Here is a 14,873-nt window from a genome sequence, read left to right as displayed (position 1 = left end):
TTTTTATAATCACAGGCTGTTGTATTTTTTCACAGTAAATATTAGACAAAAATTAAATGCATTACTGCATTAATTTAAACATGTTTTTCAGAAAAGTCTATTTACATTTACCAATTTCATACCCTTACCAAAAAGGTCCCGCGGGATTCCTGCAAAAATGTGCAGGTACTACCTGCAGGGGTTGTGTAAGGGATCTTTCTGCAGAACTTTAATCCTAAAGGATTTTCAATGATTGTTTTCCAGCTAACACTTGAAGCAGATACAAAATTAACAAAAAAGAATCATGATGTAATATTAATTGTATTAATATTCTTTATAATATAATATACTAGTTTATATTAAAGTAATCCTATATTGTTTCAAGCAAAGTTACTTTTTACTTGTATATTAAACCAAACAACGATGCCTTGTTCAAATTATGAATACACTCAAGGTTATAAGGCACCCACGAAAATGAGTTGAAATAAATTAAGGTGTTACAGTTAGTAACATAGAAAACCGCTCAGTGGTCTTACTCTGACATAATTTGCTGTTATTTTGCAGCACTCTGTTTCTATGTTTGCTATTACACTCCATTAGTTTTTTTTTAATTAAAAATACATATTTTATTAGTTTTACTGAAACATATTTTATTAATAAACTTGTCAAACAAGTAAAACCATCGAAGCAAAGTGCTAAATATGCAGCTGCTATATAAATGATTAAAATGTAATCAATTTTTATACTGCAAAAAAACTTAAATTATATTGACTGTAATCCATGTACAGTAACATTTATTCATTTGATATTCAATTGGAAATTCCACCTTAAATGCTTATTGCAGTAACACACACAGTCATCCTTATTTAAGGTGGAATGGAAATACTAATAAGAAAATAGTGAAGAATGTAATATTGAATTGAATATCAAATGAACTAAGTTAATGACACACTGATTTACTGTCTTAGGCATTTTTAAGACCATTGGGAGACCAATTTAAGACATTTTAAGACAAAGGAATGACTTTTACTGCACTTTTTTGGGCAGGAAAAGGTTGCTGACAGACTAACCTACTAGGTTAACTAGCGTTAGTTATTTAATGCTTAAAATGTTAAGGTTACCCAGAGACGACCCAGAGATACAACTAGATTTTATTTATCTTAAGTCTACCGAATTCTTAAATCATACTAACTTACCAAAATAATCTATTTTCTTACCTTTAAAATTCTAAATTTTACCCTGCCTCAGTCCATTTTCAGTAATGTTAGTAAGCTAATCTAGCCTTAGCCTAGCATAGCTAGCCTAGCATTTACCTCAGAAAAACCTTCGAGTTTTTTGTTGAAATCATTATTCTTTTCAGTCACAGTGCTTTGAGTAGCAAAGATAATCATAATATGCCTTAGAGATGATAGTAAATAAGTTACTACTAATAAAAGTTCGATATGTAAGTAGTAAATGTTAATAAAATAAATGTTTACCTCATAAAGGTTGCATTTTAATGATTTTCAAACGCACGAAATATCAAACCAATATAAACATTTTCTTTGGGGTTTAATGAGTTTTAATAAAGATATAACCCACTTCAACTTTCACTTTATATTTACCTGCATTTTTGCTGCCCCCTTTCGACACACACACTCTCTCACACACACTTTTACACACGTTAGCCTCCCCCTACACACACATTAGTGCAGCCGTGCTGAGCACCGCGCCGCGCAGCGCCGGGACCCGGGTGTTTTTACAGCCGCCGAAATGCCTCCAAAGAAACCCGCTCCAGCCACAGGCAGCAAAAAGACCCAGGAGAAGAAGAAGGAGAAGATTATTGAGGTCGGTGGCGGATAAACCGCGAAAACTGGGCTCATACTGACCCGCTGCTGCCCGGCCATGCTCCAGACCCTGGCCCGGCGGTCTACCTTAATTTAGCTTAGCCTAGCTTAGTTTAGCATCTTTAGCGCCAAAGCAGACGTAACGTAGCTTAGCATAGCTACTATAGGATCTGGCCGTGAGTTAACCTAACATAAATGAGCTAAGCTATCTTCAGCGCCAAACCAGATGTAATTTAGCATAGCTTAGCATAATTGCTATTATAGCTTAGGTTAGCATAACATAGTTACGGTAGGATTTGACCGTAGCTTAGCTTAGCACAGTTACTATAGAATTTGGCCTTAGCTTATTTTAACATTTATTCAGCGCGGAAGCAGATGTACTTTAGCTTAGCTTAGCTTAGCTTAGCATAGTTAGCCTAGCTAACTCTTTCCCCAACACGTCAACCCGGCTTGCTGGTGACAGCTCAAAACTCCCATAGCTAGCTAATCGATGACCGGAATGTATTGACAAGTGACCTAATCGATAAAATAGCGCTTATTGATTAGAGCTTATTTCATATGTATAGCTTTAACATGGATATAAAGCTAATTCTATTATCCTTAGGGCTGCATTTGGTTGGCTAGCTAACGATAGCTAACTCGCTTCTAGAAGCGTTGAATGGTGTGGTTAGCTTAGCTAGCTATAGATAGTTGGAAGTTGGCTAGCTAGCTACAGTAGTAGCATACATTCTATAAAATATAGATATAAACATTTTTAATAAGCCAGCTCAGATTAATCTTATGGATAACTGCTTAATAGTATGTCGAATAAGCAAAGAAGCAGTGATTTAGCTGAAAGTTAGTTAACTAAAAAGAACATTTTAGCAATTCCTAGCTTTAGCTCGCTAGTTTTTCAGTGTGTTAGGCCTGATCCTCATGGCTTTCTGTGAACACTAAAACACCCTTCTCATAACATATAATATATAATGTGCTTTCTATACATTGATATAGTGGTTTTAAAGTATTAATATATTATTATATTATCCATCAGTTCATTAAACTGTTCCCTTTTTTAACAGATCTATTTAACAATCTGTTCTCTCAGTTAAATAATTTGTTCCCTCAGTTTAGTAAATCACTCCCTTGATTTAATGATTAAATTGTTCAGTTTAATAAATTAAACAAATCTTTTAAATTTGTCAGTCTTGACAAAGACATTCATCATTTGTGTTGGACAGTGGACACAGACTTCCATTTAATGATACCAAGCCATTATAAAGTACCAAGGTGGGGGAAAAAGAAATCTGGAGATTTAGAAGTTGTTTTTCTAGCTTAATAAATTGTTAAATATCTTGTTTCCTCAGTTCAATAAAGCATATCCTGGTTTAGGTGTTCTGTAAATAGGTGTATATTACTGCATATGAAATTATGTAATTTAAAAGAACTAGCGGTCTTCTGGTGCCTTCCCACACTCTTTATATACCTTTATCTCTCTTGAATTCCACCAGTTTTTTAAAGTAAATTATTTCCTGCAATTTTGTTAATTTGAACGGACAGGTTATTAAACTGAGAAACAGTTAACAAGGTTTCAGACATAAGGGAGTACTCTTAATATTGTACTTAATAATTTGTTTAATAGGGACAGTGCTTTAATTGGATTAATTGGTTAAATAACAAAGTTACTTACTTGGATTAAAATTGTAATAGACTTGTTTATCAAAAACATGTGCAGATATGTAATATTTATATTATATAATACAGTATTTTAATATACATTATTTACAGAATCTGTCACGGACTGATGTTTATTACAGAGATAATTACATGAATTGGCAAATTCTTTTGTCAGAAATGTGTAGGTAGACATTGCATCCATTGTGGGCATTTTTCTGTAGCTTTTATTTGTTCATCAATGGAAATTAGAAAATACAGTAACAGTAAATCTTTGGACACCTTCCAAAGAAAAAAAAAATATTTTTTTTTTATGTTTTTCAAAATGTTTTGCATTGTAGATTAATATTAAAGTAACTCAAGCTATAACAACATAAATCAGAAGACTGTTAAACAAAGCAACATATGTTTTATATTTTAGACTTTTCAAAGTAGCACCTCTAGTTAGGCTTTCAGTTTACAGCTGTGCTGAACTCATCAAGAGTTAATTACTTAATTGAACTACAAGTTAACTGCAACCCAGATAAGAGCATCTAAATGCTTTACACACTATTTTGGTTTGACACTTCTAAGTTACAACATGATTCCTTATGCATTTTGTTTTAGAGACGTTCAGCTGTAAAAGAAATATCTTGTCCTGTTCACCTCCACTGTGCATTTGTGTCATATATTTTTTTTGTCATACATACATTTGATAACCATTAAATAATTAAGAGATGTTAGAATGTACTCATTCGGGTCTGTTGTTGTTTGTCACAGGATAAGACGTTTGGACTGAAGAACAAAAAGGGAGCCAAACAGCAGAAATTCATCAAAACAGTCACACAACAGGTTAAATATGGGCAGCAGAACCCACGGCAGGTAAGGGCTGGGCTAAATGCCACATCTTTGACCTGATTTAGACGTTTCGGCAGGTTTGCAGTCTTTTGATTATTGTTATATTTATCAGGCGGCCGAAGCTGACAAGTCTAAGAAAACTGACAAGAAGAAAGAGCTTTCTGAGCTGAACGAGCTCTTTAAGCCTGTGGTGGCAGCGCAGAAAGTCAGCAAAGGTAATGCCTGCTGTTATAGCTACAACATGAACCTATTAAAACAGTGCTTAAGAAAGAGTATAGAGTAAAGCCCTGGGTATTGAGCTGTAGAGCAGTAGAGCTCTATCCAATACTTTTGGATGCTCCAAAATCTAGTAGAACTTCTTTATTGGGCAGTACACACACTTACTCAAACAAAAGCAGAATAAACTCTCTTTAATACTCTTTATTTATGAAGAAACACTAAATAAAACATTTGTCCAATACATGTTTGTAGTGTATCTTGATTAGATGATCACTAATCTAATCAGATTCAGGGGGAATTGTAAATCATTGGTTAAAGAGAGTAAAAAAAAAGACAAGACAAGATGGCTGGCTTTTATAACCAACAGTAGTAGTATTGTACAGTTTATCATCACTGCTGTGCTTGAGTGCTGGAGTCCACATACTTTTGGGTTGATCTATTGTGATGAACTCATTAGGGTTGCAACGAATAGTCAGTATAATCGACAATGTAGTTTTTTTTTAAACGTTTGTCGACTACAAATTTCATTGTTGACTAATCAGTGTTTGTAACAGTACCGCATTACACAAAGTGCTGGGAACAGAAGCGCAATGGGAAGTTCACACAGTTTACACTCAACTTAGTCTCGGTCTCCAAAAGTGCCCAAACACAACTAAACAGATTACATATTTAATCACTAAATAGCAGTACTTTTCACATTTAAACAACAACTAGACATTTAAATGGTTGTTAAATGTCATGTTTAGCTGTATCACCGTCTAGCATTGTTAGAGGTGGAGGACATGGCAGAAAACTAAAATAATTTGTTCATTTCAAGAATATAGTGTATATATAATGGTATAACAGTATAATCATAATGTGGCAAAATAAATAATACAGCATAAAATAATATAATGCAGCAAACAATATTGCAGAATATTTATTGCATGCATATCGTCGCTGTCCAATGAAAAACACTGATCTCCAAAACAGAAAACACCTTGTAAACTTTCAGTGGAATGAATGTAAAAAGAGTTTATTTCAGGTTATTTTAAAAAGTTTCAATTGGTCTATGCATTAAGAAATTTTGGCACAGTGTGAGAGACAGTTTGTCTGTTCAAATTATGTAGTAAACAAAAAATTAACAAAAATGGATGTTTTTCATAGGACAGCAACGATATAAACTGCTAACTAAAACAATTATACAATAAATACACTTAAAGTTTCACAGTAAATAATAGACTACATTTAAGACAGAACATCCCTATTATCACAATATAGATTTTTAATATCATGATATTTCTGTGTCACGATATATTGTACACAATATAATATTGCCCACCCCTATTCAGCGTATTATTCAACTACCAAAAAAAACAAAAAATCATTAATTGCAGCTCTAGTACTCATTCTTACGCTTGTGTTCTTCCTCCGTTTCTCCTTCAGGTGTGGATCCGAAGTCAGTGCTATGTGCTTTCTTCAAACAAGGCCAGTGCACCAAAGGAGATAAGTGCAAGTTCTCCCACGACCTGAGTCTGGAGCGGAAGGGTGAGAAGCGCAGTCTGTACGTGGACGGCCGAGATGAAGATCTGGAGAAAGGTAACAGTATTGATTTGATTGAATAGTTAATCGTAGCCCAGAACTAGTTAATCAGCCATGGCATTGTGGTTCTTGAGTTTATAGTGGGAGATACTATGCTTGTGTTGCTAACAACATTGCTTTAAGCCCAGAGTATAAGATATTGCTTTATTACTCCCACAAGATTAGCGTAGATCTCCAATCCTAAATCATAGTTTGCCTTTTTTCTTCTGCTGATGTTTAATGGGTGGTGATAGTCTGCCTTAACGTCCTGTAATTCTTCAGAAAGTCTAAAAGGTGTTTTCACACTAATTAAACCGGACTGTGGTTCAGTTTAGTTCAGACTAAGACCACCTTGAACTATAGCTATAGGATAAATTGGTTGATTTAATATAAATATTGCACATGCTCACATTGCAATCATGATTCTAAAATATATTGTGTAGCCCTAGTTTGGACCAAGCAAGAATGTTGTTAACCCCTAAAGGTGGATTTGGTTGGAGAGCTGAATATCTGGGTCAGGCCCATTACAGATGTTTGTGCTCTGCTTTTAATGTGCAGATACCATGGAGAACTGGGATGAAAAGAAGCTGGAGGAAGTTGTGAAGAAAAAGCACGGAGAGGAGGAGAAAAAGAAAGCCAAAACTCAAATTGTGAGTTCTGATCAGTTTTTAAATCAGTTTTTAGGCCGAAACAGAACAAAAATGAGTGTTTACAATGTTATTTATGCTTAATTTTTGATGTGTGCGCTGTTTGGGTTAGTAAATATCTCAGCAAGTAGCTTTTTGCTTTGCCTTACTTTGTGTTTAATATTTCAGTACGAAATGAAATCAAAGCAGGCAGGTAGTGATTAGAACTGTTTATAGTTAAGTTATAAAATAAACAAATATATTTCAAATATATTCTACTTACAGTTGATCTGAGCAGCACATTAAAGTTATTTTTTTCCCCCTTCAATTTTTTTCTTGTTGATGATTCATACGGTCATTAAAAACCTGTAAAAGTCATAGAATTTTGAAAATAGCCATTTCCAGTCCTGGATAAGTTTTTGAAAAAAAAAAAAAAAGTTTGGTCTCCAAATCTTTGTGTTTCAGTTTATGGATAGAGAAAATCGATGTTGAACTAACAAATACATCAGCTCATAGTTAATTCGGTAATTTAGCCCGACGCAACGGATCTGACAAACATTTTTATCTAATTCATTGTAGACCTACTATAATCAATTTTAATTATAGTTTTAGTTGATTATTGTTATTATTGTCCATGTTTACACTGATGTTTTAATCATATGATCATGAAAATTTGCCTTGAAGGCATGGAAAAGTCATTAAAAAATCATGTAAATGTATTGGTTAAAGTTAAAATTATGGGTCTGGTTGCGGTCTTTAAAGTCTTTAAAGTAAGTGCTGAGGTATACTTCCAGAGAGTCACATGTGCAGTGTTGGTTCTGCTGTAAAATGGGCTTTAGCGCTGTAATGTAAATTTTAAATTTACACCGAACAGTACTAATAACCTGCACTATTTCCATGTTTTATTTAACAGGTCTGTAGGTATTTTCTCGATGCCATTGAAAACAACAAATACGGTTGGTTCTGGGTCTGTCCCGGCGGAGGGGACAACTGCATGTACCGCCACGCCCTGCCGGCGGGATTCGTCCTGAAGAAGGACAAGAAGAAGGAGGAGGATGAAGAGGAGCATATCTCCCTCGAGGAGCTGATCGAGAATGAAGTGAGTAGAGAGATGTGGAAAATGGGTTCAAGTTACTATAATACAACAGTGGATTTCCAGTAGAGTGGGAGATGTGGCCCTAAAATAATATCACAATATTTCATGGTAGTTTTGTGATATGAGAACACTAAATTAAAAAAAGAAATATTTCAAGAACACACTACTGCAACAAAATGAAAATTACATTTTTTTATTATTGCACATAATATCATATGGCACACCCCTAACTGAGATGATAAAAAAATATATATAAAACTTTTTTTCAGATTTGTAACAGAAGTCAATGATCCAGATTGTCATGATTAATAATAATAATAATAATAATATACTCCAAATATCTCCATATATCCAGGATTAAATTAAAATAAATGATAGTGGACAGATATAATCTGTCTCTAGTAGATATATAATGGGAAATAATGAGAACAGTGTGAATTTTTCTTTTGCTAAAACAAACAAAAAATAGTAGTACCCTTATTTAATAATTAGGGCTGGGTGATATGGCACGATATTTCATACATATATAAATATATAAATAATACACCATAATACGCTAAAAGATAAGTTATTATATGTACTCATATAATTATTAGTGTTTTATCCATGTCATGTACAAAGCATAATATTTGGTACTATTTATACTTTTTTTCTATTCTTCTTCTGCAGCGATCTGCTCTGGGACCAAACGTCACTCGTATCACTCTGGAAACGTTCCTGGCGTGGAAGAAGAGGAAGAGGCAGGAGAAGCTGGCTAAAGCTGAGCAGGACATGGAGAGGAAGAAGGCAGACTTTAAAGCAGGCCGATCGTTCGGAGTGAGTTTTACAGATTTTTTTTCTTTTAAAAAGAGCCTGAGACCGGTTTCACACCTGCCTTGTGTGTCCAAACCAAAGCAGCAGGTGTGAAAGGGACATTGAACCCTGTGCAAGGCAGGGTTTAAATAGCAATGGTGCTTGTGTATATATCTGATTGATGTGATGGTCTGGAAATGAGGTGTGTTTAGGTAAATTTCTGGTGCATTGCATCACAGGTGTACTTTTCCCGTCGTTATGACAGCAAAGACACGCTAACACCCGTAGGAAGCTCACCTCAGTCCACACTGGTTGCAATTTGGTATTCATAAATGCGGTAATGTTGAAAAAACCTTGTCTGGTATTTGGAAATATTAAATTTTAATGTTTAATTTGGAAGAGAAATTTTAATTTCAATGCATTTCTAGTGTCCAAATTATAATTTTTTGACTGTCACATATTTTGATGCTTTGTTATAGATATTAGCCCGTGTTTTAGTTGCTAATAATCTTTCAGCTTTGGCAGCAGAGGGCAGTGTAGTGTTAAATTAAGCTTTTGTGAGCTATATAGTTAATTTTTTACTGTAAACATTTAAAATTAATGTGTACATGAATAAACAGTTGACTGTTTAAAATAAATTCAAATCTTTGTCCTCTAAAAAATAACTAATGTGTATTTAACAGGATGAGCAAAAAAAATAACAATAATAAAACGAAATTATTAAATAAAATTTGTCAAAAAAAATTAGTATTGTTATTTTAAGATAAAGAGTATAAAGTGGAAAGCCTGAAACTGTTTCAGCTCATGGTTTATGGCCATTGATCTTTGAGATATGGCATTTCTGACCGGAGGGTGGCAGCAGAGGGCAGTGTGGGCCACGTTAACATTCTTGTTTATTTTGCGGCTGTTTTCTGTCTCTCTCATCAGAAAAGCAGCTGTTTTTGTGAACCAGGCTGACCCACAGCTCGTACCTGCCTGTATTCTCTCTGCTGATGTACTGAGTGTGATTATATAATGCTGTGTCTCAGCACTGAGGGATTATAGAGCTTTATGTGTGATTTATTCATGTGTTGTAACGTCTCGCCGCCCTGTTTATCATTAACTGCTGTTTCCAGGTCAGTGGGCGCGAGGTGTTCGAGTTCAGGCCTGAGCTGGTTGATGATGACGATGAGGAAGCTGTCGACACCAAATACAATGGAGAGGAAAATGATGACGAGCTTTGTGAAGAGGTGAGAAACGGTGATGTTATACAAGGAGTGACCTACAGTGTTTTAATATTGTGATTAAATTAAGCTTTTTAAGAATGTGGAGGAGATCATCTCTGATTTAAAGAACTCTACTTTAATTGGTACTTTTACTTTTTTACTTACTTTAATAGGTATGCTACAGTACTGTATTTTTTTGCACCAGAATGCACACTTATATATATATATATATATATATATATATATATATATATATATATATATATATAGTGCACCCTGACAGCCTTAGTACTGGAGGAATTTGAGCTTACTATAAATAAACAAAAGAGCTTTACTCACCCAAATAAACAGTTTTCAGGAGAGAAAATTTCTTTTTTTTTTGAAAACCATCCTTTTTTTTAAAAAAAAAAAAGCAGTGCATAAAAATAGTATTAAAATATTCAGACAGGAAGTGGAAAGTGTAATGGTTAAATATCCTCAATAAATAACAAACAAGTTTGGACATCCCTGCTGAAATAGGTGTTCTCAATATAGTGTTTCAAAAGTTCCTAAGTATGACCTGTTTTTTATGCAATAAACACATTTCCTTTTCTGAATTGAGCATATAAATCAGTTTTCTGTTCAATTTAGTAAGTAAAGTATGTGCAGGCGTGGGTTTTTCATATAATAATGGTGCTACAGTTTTATTATTTTTGGTTAAATACAGGTCTTTCACTTAAAGTTTCTACAAGCTTGTGCATGTGTGATTATTTCCAGGTTAATGAGGAAACAGAGTTCCAGGACATCGACATCGCCAGGTTCGTTCCTAAAGAGGTGGACAACACGGGGATAACGGTGGCAGCAGCCGACAGGTTCACATCCCGCGTCCCGCCCACCAGAGAGACAGACGGTAAGTACATATATCATGATATAGATTTTAAACAATGTGAATTCATGTGAAACCTGGCTAAAAGCTAAGTGGTTTGGAAAAAAACTAAACCCCCAGATTTAAACCAACTACACTGCTCTCAGCTCAAAATTGAAAAATGTAAAAATGCTAAAATATAAATAAATAAAATAAAGTAAAAAAGGGAGGGAGGGGGGGGGTGTAGTTTTTGAGGGGCAGTGGGTGATGTATGGGTTTAGGGGTGGGGCAGGAGGGAGAGCTGATTGGGCTGAGCAGTGTTCCTCTGATAGCGGTGAGATGCAGATGGTTGGATGTCAGCAGGGGGGCGGGATTATTGATTGGCTGATCTGCATCGTGTGATGTGTCTGCGTACCAAAGTACACGGAAACATCATACTCGCCTATAATAGCACAGTTAAACCTGAGAGGAGCGGCAGAGGCGGAAATTACCACAAGGTTAGGAAATGTTGTATCGTTTTTATACTTTTATATAAGTTATTTTGTGTCACTTTAAACAGAGTTCTGTTACTTATGAACTGTGGACACATTTTCTGTAATTTGACAATTTATGTAACACATTGCACTTTTATTTATAAGTTTTGTTTTTCGAATATTTTCATAACTCTTTCAATATGTACGTATTTGCCATTTGCTTTAATTAAAACAAAAAAAAGCCAAGAAATTAAGCTGATTTCATCATTCATTAACAAGTATTTGAACAGCAGAAAATTCGTTTTATATCATTTAGCTCTATATATATTTATAAATTCATTTTTTTGTTGTTTATGTTCCATATGTAATCATTTCCTTTATGAAAAATAGGAGTTATTTGGAATATTGTATCAGGGTTCGTAAGATCATGAAAAACCTGGAAAAGTCATGGAATTTGAAAATGGTAATTTCCAGGCTTTGATAAGTTTTGTAAAAATAAAAATAACCAAAGTTTTGGAAAAGTAATGAAAATTTGCTCTACAAATCTCTATTTTGAGCTACAAATACATCAGCTTATTACAGAGTTAATTCAGTAATTTTAGGCCGACACAATAGAGCTCTTAGGATCTGACATGCACTTTATTATTAATAATTATGCGTGTATCTGTACCTGTATTTTATCTGATTAATTTTAGACCTAATTTAATCTCTTTTTTTTTATTGTGCAGGTCTGCTGTTTCTACTCTACTGTTTTAAAAAAGATGGATAGATGGATAGATGGATAGATAGATAGATAGATAGATAGATACCGAAGGAAATTTAGGATATTTTCATAAAATTGTCATATAGTCATGTAAATTTGCCTTGAAGGCCTGGAAAAGTCATGATAAAATAATGAAAATTTATTGGTTAAAAAGTATCTGAACCCTGTTGCGTGTGATAATGATTTAAGAACCAGATTATGAGGATATGTTGCGTTTTTATCGTGTTTCCTCTAGACTACAAACTAAGCGAAGCTTCAGGAGGGGCGGAGAACGGAGAACACAGCGAGGACCAGACGCTGGGAGAGGACGGGGAGTGTGCGGAGGAGGAGGAGGAGTCGGAGGCGGTGCCTGTGGACGAGAACCTGTTCACTGGAGAGGACCTGGACGAACTGGAGGACGAGCTGAACACACTGGACCTGGAGGAATAAGGCCCAGACGCTTCTTCACCCTCTCCATGAACTCCATACGAGGCTTGAAGTGACTGACTGACTGACAGACAGTGTTCTTTTTTTCCACGAATTCCCACCAACACCACCAAAACAGCCATAACAAAATCCTGGCCGTCTGCTGTTCTCCCCGGCTTAACTCTCAGAGCTAAAAGAACGACGAGGAAGAGGAGGATGAAGAGGAGGAGGAGCTGATGTTCGGCTTTATTCCTCCTGATCTGGGTCACTGTCGGAAGCCCAAATCAAACACAGGCATTTTGAAGGGTTTTGGATCCTTCTGGACTCGAGGCTTTGAAATATTTATCGGCTGTTGATCATTTTTCGCTCTACATTTCAGTTTCAAATGCGGTTTAATTATGAAGTGCATTGGTAATGGTCTAAGCGCTAATCTTGCGATGCTAATGCCAATCAATCACTTTAGCCAATCACTTAAGTTTTTTCCTGTATTGAAATTTAAAGCACTCTATAATTCGGCTCTTATATCACTATAGTTTTCCCTTTTCCTTTCTTTTGTTCAGATGAGGATAATTATTTTGTGAATTGGCTGCTATTATGATTACAGTTGAATGATCTCTGTGCTAATTTCATTTGAGATTATTAATAATCCAAACCAGTAGTTCTTAACCTTGGTCCTGGAGAACGCTCTAGCCTGCACATATTAGTGTTTACTCACTACACAACACTAATCTACCTAATCAGATCAATATTGAGCTCGTTTCTGAGTTGAGGTGGTATGTATGAGGGTATTTTTACATCTAAAAGTTTGGATCAAAGTCTGAAAACTAAACTTCATATATATAAACACATTTAATCTGGTTACTTTGGTATAGTTTCACATTACACTCACATTGCTTTTTAGCTTTTTGAATTCTCTATGAACTGTCGTACTGTCGTCATTACCTACGTGGGTGGAGTTTCCCTATACTTCACATTGATTGATTGATTGGGTTGTAGAAAGTAAAAAAATTGGCCTTTTTTTAAGGTATTGTGCCAAATTCTTCCTCCCTTTCTTCAAAGTGCAGGTTTGTCCCCCAGCAGAATGAGTGTAAAACAGATTCTCATCAGATTCCTTTTATTAGTGTATATAAATAAGGATTAATCTACAGTTACAGTAGATACAGAATCACCAGCACTGTAATCTGTTGTATTCACATTGCTGTTTGAGGCAGATTTTAGCACAACACCTCTTCTTTTTCAACTTTGCGTAATTGATCTAAAAGTGAAGGTGAACCATCTAGGAACGTTTTTTTTTTCTCACACTGCAGAAGAACTTAGTCATGGTTTATTTAGATCAAGATTGAGACCTTCTAATTTGGTTGCACCCAATGTTGGTCCTTTGATTCAGGGTGTAGCTTGTGGTATATTTAGCTTGTTATAAAAATCCCAACACTTGGAGCAGGCAACACTAAAATGTGCAGGAATGGGAGTTTCTTCTCTAAGACCAGGGTTGGGAACCACTGATAAAAAAAAAATAATAATAATAAAAGACCTGTCCCACAAATACCTTGTATGTCCAAAATGACAACCTTTGACAAATGACAAACTTTCACTCGAACTTTTACAGTGCTTTAACAGTTTTAATCCAGATCATTTTGGAGCATCTTGGATTGTTTTTGGTTTCATGATGAGAGGATCAATAACAGACAGTTAAAATCAGCAGAAATGGAGATACAAGGGTTTTTGTGTGACAGCATCAACATTATGCATGATTGTAAATGGGGATCAGAAAGTACATGGTGGTGAACGTGTGTCATGCTCAGATCACTTTTCCTCTCTAATCGGGACTGAACGTGGGGGCGGTGTCCGCGGGGCAGAGCGTCTGGAGTTCTGGGCCGGTCGGTTCTGTTGGTTCTGGGTTCCGACACTGTGGGCGGAGCTTCAGAACGGAGAGGGTTCCAGGTCTTTCCTGCAGGTTTGAAGTGCTTTAAGGATGGAGAGGAGAGAAGCCAGAGAGTGGAATGTGTCTGTCCTCGTGTCTTCAATTGTTTTAAAAATCCCTTTCACCAACATGCCAAGACAAAATGTAAATAAAAGGATATCAGAGACTAAATTCAGAGTGTGTGGTGTTTAATACGAGCTATATTTTTACTTTTATGTTTTATGTTCTTAAAGTTTGTTCTGTGTTGGAGGTGAAGTAAGGAGTCCTGTGTGGCTGCAAGATATTTTTCATTAGGGATGCACCATAATTTTCCAAATATCAAATGCCAAAAACAATTTTCACAGGATTTAAAAATAAAAAATGTATGGTCTTGGTTTTGAAAAGGACTCTTATATACAGAGTTTTAGGCCCAATCCCTTTTTTATTTTGTACCTTTCCTCTTGTTTTTAAAGGTAGCCCCTTTCCTTAATGCACTGATACAGATCAAGTCAAGTAGTTTTATTGTCAATACTGTATAAGAACAGGACATACAGACAACTGAAATTAAATTTACTCTCCTTCCCTAAGATTATAAATATAAAAGAATGGGAGACACTATATGTACAATACAACAAGGACACAACTAGACATACATAGACAGAAGACATTAGTGTAATAGTGATGGAGGGTGATTAAGA

The 14,873-nt window shown here is 35.2% G+C and overlaps 1 protein-coding gene across 1 annotated transcript; it reads left to right on the top strand.

Moving 5' to 3' along the window:
- Positions 1–1,630: 1,630 nt before the first annotated feature.
- zc3h15 (zinc finger CCCH-type containing 15) lies at positions 1,631–14,367 on the top strand. The gene is made up of 10 exons (XM_007235596.4): positions 1,631–1,806; positions 4,215–4,316; positions 4,405–4,507; positions 5,937–6,089; positions 6,630–6,721; positions 7,611–7,796; positions 8,463–8,609; positions 9,701–9,814; positions 10,547–10,679; positions 12,106–14,367. Exons 1-10 carry the CDS (start codon positions 1,732–1,734, stop codon positions 12,297–12,299), a joined length of 1,299 nt encoding a protein of 432 aa, XP_007235658.1. The 5' UTR covers positions 1,631–1,731; the 3' UTR covers positions 12,300–14,367.
- Positions 14,368–14,873: the final 506 nt, after the last annotated feature.

The sequence above is a fragment of the Astyanax mexicanus genome, chromosome 11 (assembly GCF_023375975.1).
Source record: "Astyanax mexicanus isolate ESR-SI-001 chromosome 11, AstMex3_surface, whole genome shotgun sequence".
NCBI lineage: Eukaryota > Metazoa > Chordata > Actinopteri > Characiformes > Acestrorhamphidae > Astyanax > Astyanax mexicanus.
The sequence above is the reverse complement of the archived record's forward strand: the minus strand, read 5'-3'. Positions and strand labels throughout refer to the sequence as shown.